The 6,558-nt window shown below is 40.3% G+C and overlaps 1 protein-coding gene across 18 annotated transcripts in view; it reads right to left on the reverse strand.

The window, feature by feature from the left end:
- The window catches only part of TRIM39 (tripartite motif containing 39), a 19,141-nt gene that overhangs the window by 9,144 nt on the left and 3,439 nt on the right, over positions 1–6,558 (reverse strand). For 14 of the 18 annotated variants that reach the window (XR_001883517.1, XR_001883516.1, XM_017862846.1 and 11 more), the window contains exons 2-4: positions 6,081–6,234; positions 5,361–5,820; positions 3,934–4,029 (exon numbers count right to left, since the gene is read on the reverse strand). Coding sequence is in view for 16 of the 18 variants with exons in the window: in XM_017862846.1 (XP_017718335.1) it covers positions 3,934–4,029; positions 5,361–5,813 (549 nt within the window). In the remaining 2 variants the exon portion in view is untranslated. The remainder of the gene's footprint in view (positions 1–3,933; positions 4,030–5,360; positions 5,821–6,080; positions 6,235–6,558) is intronic. The other 4 variants (XM_017862834.1, XM_017862838.1, XM_017862840.1 and 1 more) reach the window with 1 other exon arrangement.

Here is a 6,558-nt window from a genome sequence, read left to right on the forward strand (position 1 = left end):
ATATATATTTTTTTTTTTTTAATTTAAGATAAAGAACTCAATAATATGATGACATGCACTATTACAGATATCAGAGATATCTGTGTTATTATCAACTGTAAAGTTCTAGTTAACTCAATTGGTCGAGAAAAGGAAAGTACAGGCTGAGCATGGTGGTTCATGCCTGTAAACTTAGTGCATAGGAGGCCCAGGTGAGGGGATCACTTGAGGCCAAGAGTCCAAGACTAACCTAGAAAACATAGTGAGACCTTGTTTCAACTAAAATGAAAAAAAAAATGAGTCGGGCATGGCAATGCACATCTGTAGTCCTAGCTACTCAAAAAGCTGAGACAAGAGGATGGATGGCTTGAACCCTGGAGTTTGAGTTAGTGTGCTGTGATTACTACTGCATTCCAGCCTGGGTGAGTGTGATTCTGTCTCAAAACAAACATGAAAAACAACAAAACGAAAAGGAAAGTACAAATACTAAAAAGTTAAAAATAAGATTGTCATCTTTTGCATATCGCAACACATCCACCAGATAAAACCCAGAGAACTGGGAAAATATAAGAATCAGTAAGAATTCTATGGGTTATTATAAAATATACATATGTAGATTTCAGGGCTGAACTTGTTAAATTGTTTCAAGTCACTTCAGAGAATTGGCAATTCCTACCCCAGGAACAGGTTACAGAAGTTTATTAGTAATTTAGTTTCTTGAAATTTGAAACATGCTTTCTTTAAGCCAGCACATAGACTTGAGCCTTTAACATTCCTGAAATTTGGTAATATAGGATTCAAACACCAGCCATAACACTTTCTGAGAATTATCAGTACATTCTCTCTTCTGCATCTACACTACAACAAATAGTGATCTCCCTAAAGAAAGAATTCCCCAAGCATCATGTGACTAATGGTGAAGCAAAGTGAGAAGCAGAGACTGGGACTCTAGAAGGAAGTGGATAGGGAACGAAAGGCAGGCCTGCGGGTGAAGAGAGAGTGGGGATGCAAAGCCAGGATGGGCCTGACAAGCGTGGCATTTGTGGATTCAAGCTAGTTTCTGGCAGAAGCTGACTAGCTCTTCTAGTTTAGGGCCACTTGCTGCTTCACTTTCCACCACTGCCTTCTCAGTGCACATCTGAATAAAACATATTCTCACATTTGCCCTCAATAAAACACAGCCTTTGTGTGTGTGTGTATGTGTGTGCATTCATGTGTGTTTGTTTAGGTAGGGGTGCAAATTTAACATTCATGACTGTGATAAATAAATAGGAAGCAAAAAGGCTCTTCCTCTTATAAACCAGTAATCTCTTCTCTTTTTTTCACTCTATATTTTAGGGCAGTGGTTCTTAATGAAGGTGTTATCACCCTCTGAGGATATTCTGGAAATGGGCACATCTTCTTGTTTTCCATAGTTGGGGGAGTCCCTGACAATGACGCTAGCACTTCTCCAATGACAATCCGGCATAGTGAACTGACCTGCAACATTTTCTAATGTTCTGCTGGATATTCAAAAACATAGGCCTGGGCTTGAATGCCATTTTACATAGTATAAACACAGAGTAATTCTTACATGGTTTTACCATACATAAATTTTTCAGCAATAGCTGAATAAAACACAAGATTATACTGTTATACTTAGAACTTTACCAAAAGTTATTATTATGAAAAATCATATCACCAAGAGCTAAGCTATTTAGTGTTTCAATCACATTGGCACACATCCATCTCAGTCTGAATTTGTATTTATTGTGTTGCTGATAATGACACATATAGGTGCAAGCATATAATCAGCTACACTGTAGTGTAGTCATGCCCAAATATTACATACCACATTTTATCATCAATTATGTTTCATTATATTTGGACATGATAGACTCTTTAAAATTTAAAATTATGCACATAGGTTATTTTACCTGCAATTTTCAGTTCAGCATAATTACAAATTATTTTTAAAAGGGGCATTGAGTCTGATGAGGGAGAAGGAGGGAGAATTCAAATGGTCACAAGAGGAATGTTGGTGGTAGTTTTGGAGACCACTGACATGACAATTTACAATTTAAAAAAAAATGACATTTCTGTTTAAGCATTTAGAAGGTTTTAAAAAAGTATATTTCCATCTCTATTCTTTACCTTCAAGAAGGTGACCAACATGAAGAAGAAAGCTAACGACTAGCAATAAGCACCATTTTCATATTTTTAGATTTCTCAGAAGGCCTCTAAAAGAACAAAAAACTAAAAGTTCACATTTGTAACCAAAATTGGTTCAAATTTTAAAAATTTCAAATGCTTACTTTGCTGAAATGTATAAGGCACTAAGGTAATAATACTTGCTTTCTGATGAAATGTCATTCATTTAAAAATTCATGTTTCTATGAATCAAAACTTGTATTTAGCTTCTGGTGATCCCTATGTCAACTCTTAAAAACTCATCACTTCTTTGGGAAACCTTTAAGGAGGCCAAATTTCTATGTTGTCTTCTTATGAACTTGCACCTGTGCATTTTGTGCCATTACTAATTTTCTCCACTTAACTTTAAGCTCAAGGAGGACAGGAACTGTGTTTTGGCTCATCATTGTTCCCCAGTGTCAAATACAGGGTTGGCCTAAACCAGGAGCTTAACAAATATTTACTGATTCACCAAGAACTAGCATTCCTGGTTTTGCCACTTACTGGCTTCATGATCTTGGACTAGTCACTTACTCAAGGTCCATTTCCTTCTGTGTAAGCTGAAGGTAACAATACCTACCTTAAAGAATATCTAAGTTTACCCCTACATCTTACTAAAGATGGCCTCAGGATTTCCTTCTGTCTCTTTCTCGTAGCTTTTCTATGTCTCACCTATCCCAATTTGGCCTGAACTCCAAGACCCTAACAACCCTATAAATCTGGAATGTCATGGATACCTAATGAATTAATGCATAGGACTCAATTCTAGTTATTTTTGCTACAAATGATAATTGTTCACTGTTCAACAGAAGAAAGATAAGACACCATGCTAAAAATAAGGCAATGCTATAAAAGAGGTGCAAAATTGTATGAAAATTAAGAACGCTAATTTCTGAAGGGTCAGGAAAGGCTGCATAGGAAGTGGCTTTCATCCCGTCTGAGAGATGAATAAGATCCTTTGGTGGAGAATGGGGAGGGGAAGAACATTCTAGGACCAACATCATCTAGCATACTTAAGCTTACTTGAGTTTTAAGAATGTGGTCCTAATGTCATTGGATAGTTCTTCTGAGACTCTTGGTCAGCTCCTTTTCCCTTTCTCCCCAGTGAATCTTCCACATTCTCCTCTCTTCAAGTCCTCTAAGAAACTCCCATCCCTGCCTTCTCAGCAGAAAGCCTCCTTTGCTGCTTTAACAAAAAAAGGAGACCAAGAGGCACGAACTCTCTCAGCTCACCAGATGTAAGATATTCTGTCTGTTCATCTCGTAAATCCCTCTTAATGCTTAATTCATGACAAGTAATTTAAGTACAATGTTTAATGACAATCAAGCCAAATAAAATACCATCATTTTTGAGAGAACTACATTGTTCTTTCTTTCTTTCTTTTTTGAGACAGAGTCTTGCTCTGTTGCCCAGGCTGGAGTGCAATGGTACGATCTTGGCTCACTGCAACCTCCACCTCCCAGGTTCAAGCAATTCTCTTGCCTCAGCTGCCCAAGTAGCTGGGAACTGTATACAGGTACGTGCCACCACGCCCGGCTAATTTTTTGTTTTTAGTAAAGACAGGGTTTCACCATGTTGCCCAGGGTGGTTTCAAACTCCTGAGCTCAAGCAATCTGCCCACCTAGGCTTCCAGAATTGCTGGGATTACAGGTGTGAGCCAGCATGCCCGGCCGAGAACTGCATTTTTCTAATGAACTGGAACTGGTGGATTAAATAGTGTATAGTTAATACCCTCATAGACAAATACCCTTTGGAGCAGCCTACATGGGATTGCCTGCCTTTACCTTGAGCTCACCAGGCTTCTTTTCCTCAGAGGACTTGCAGCGAGTGATCTCCTGCAGCTTCTGTTCCAGGGGCTCCAGACACTTCTGCAGTTTTTCCTGAGGGGTAGGGAAGAAGTGGGAGAGGTGACATTTGGGGTTGACTGGTACATTTCTCATTCAGAGACAAAACCATTTGTTTTAAACCATTTTTTTTTCCTAGCCATCTTTCCTAGCCTCTTGATCTGACTTCCTTGCCTGTCATTTGGGATGTCAATTTCCTACAGTCCCTCCTCCTGCTACCAGCCTGTCTACATCACCTTCTCTGCTCACCCAACTGCCCTCTTACTGAATCTGAGACAGCTGTCACCAACTCTATGTCCTTTCTCAACTCTTTCCACTTTCTTACTGAGACAACTGCCTGTTACCATCAAAGCAACCTTCTGTAACCTAGTATTTTTCTTTAAACCTGTCCTCCCATCCACCTCTATCCACCTAAAATAAAAACATGGTTATTATACTGTAAGTTACCTGAAATCTTGTTTTCAAGAGTAACATAATTAAGCAAAGTATATGATAAAATGTTAACACATTAATCTCTGTTCCCTTTATTCAAACATTTTCCTTTGTCTCAGCAGTAAGTTAAATGATATGCCATGTTTTTTTTTCTTTTTTTTTTTGAGACGGAGTCTCGCTTTGTGACCCAGGCTGGAGTGCAGTGGCCGGATCTCAGCTCACTGCAAGCTCCGCCTCCCGGGTTTACACCATTCTCCTGCCTCAGCCTCCCGAGTAGCTGGGACTATAGGCACCCGCCACCTCGACCGGCTAGTTTTTTCTATTTTTTTTTTTTTAGTAGAGACGGGGTTTCACCGTTTTAGCCAGGATGGTCTCGATCTCCTGACCTCGTGATCCGCCCGTCTTAGCTTCCCAAAGTGCTGGGATTACAGGCTTGAGCCACCGCGCCCGGCAATATGCCATGTTAACCATTACCTGGAGAAGCTGCAAACAACAGAATGGTTCACCTTAGTCTGGCAGGTATCAAGTCTCAAGCGATAATACCTATGCCCAATAACCAATGTGAAAACAAGGAGCATTCTGAGCAGCAGGCAGAATGAAGAAATGAGACTTTTCAGTCCCTCCTAAGTTTAATCTTTTCCATGTGGTTTCATTCATTTATGAAAAATGATACCTTCCAAGACCACACATACCAATATTCACCCATAAGACTCATATGTATTGCAAAAGTCAGACAGAAATTTTAGGACACTTCTCACCATCGTTCTTTTTCAGGCTAGAGGACAACTGATCACACATACTGTGTGCCCCTGCATATGCAGCTCTGAGAACACAAAGTGAGCAGTAGGAGCTTAAGATCTCTACCTAGGGAGTATCTCATCCTCTGCCACTCCTCCTTTTTTACCCACACTGACATCATGTGTCTGCTTCCCCACCTTGTACTCCTGTGTAGCGTCATCCAGTGGCACAACGGTGTGGGCCCGGTGGGTGTGGGAAATTGCACAGATTAAGCATACAGCCTCCTGGTCCTCATAACAGAAAAGGCTGAGGGCCTCATGGTGTTGGGGGCAGAGGCTCTCATCCCGGATCTTCCGCTTGACGGCCTGGAGCTGCTTGGCAATTTCCACCATACTGCCTAGTTGCCGATTAGGTCGGAGACTGCGGTAGCGGGATGTCTTTCGACAGACAGGACAAGGGAAGTCCCTCTCTAGGTCTTCCCACCAGCGGGTGATGCAAGCTTTGCAGAAGTTGTGCCCACACTCAATGATGACAGGTTCCTTCAGATACTCCAGGCACACAGAGCAGCTTGCCTCCACCTGTAAGTTCTCCAAAGCCGCAGCTGTAGAGGCTGCAGAGGCCCCAGCCTCTAACAGACTTGTCTCTGCCATAATTTAACTTGGGAGTGGGGAAGAGGACAGAGAAAATAAAAATATTAATCGGAGGTTTTTTTTTTTTTTGCATCCCTGGCCCAACATTTATCCCTATGTTAAGTCCTAACTCCAGATTTGCCCCATCTTGTTATTCTCCATCTTCTCTTCCAATCAATTCAACCTCTTTGTTTCTCCATTTCCAAAACTTGTGACTCCCAGCCATCAACCCTTTTTCTCGTTAGTAAACTGACACACAACCCCCAATTTATCTATCTTGTCTCTTACCTCTGCTTTCTCTTGTTAGAAAGAGAAGCTTCCTTCAACTCTAGCTCAGCATACTTCTCCTGATTCAGGTTCATTCCACTTGTATCTTAGAACCAATAGTTCCAGACCACTGTATCCTCATTTGACATACGTTTCTAATAGATAAGAAAGGAATCTGAGAAGTAAAAAATGTCATAAAATTATTAACATTTCTTAAATTAAGCATATTTTAAAGTTTAATGTTATAAGGGCTTTATGATGAATCCACTGGAGTCTAAGCTTGATTCTCTGACACTGTTCTCTCATTCTTCTAAATCACAATATCCAATCTTTTGGCTTCCCTGGGCCCATTGGAAAAAAAAGTATCTTGGGCCAGACATAAAATACATTGACACTAATGACAGCTGATAAGCTAAAAAAAAAAAAAAAAAGTCCATGCATAACTTTTGTTCTATCAGCCACCACAGAAGGTCCATGCATAATTTTTTTTTTTTTTTTT

This window comes from Rhinopithecus bieti, unplaced genomic scaffold (genome assembly GCF_001698545.2).
Source record: "Rhinopithecus bieti isolate Rb0 unplaced genomic scaffold, ASM169854v2 scaffold_64503, whole genome shotgun sequence".
Taxonomy (NCBI): domain Eukaryota; kingdom Metazoa; phylum Chordata; class Mammalia; order Primates; family Cercopithecidae; genus Rhinopithecus; species Rhinopithecus bieti.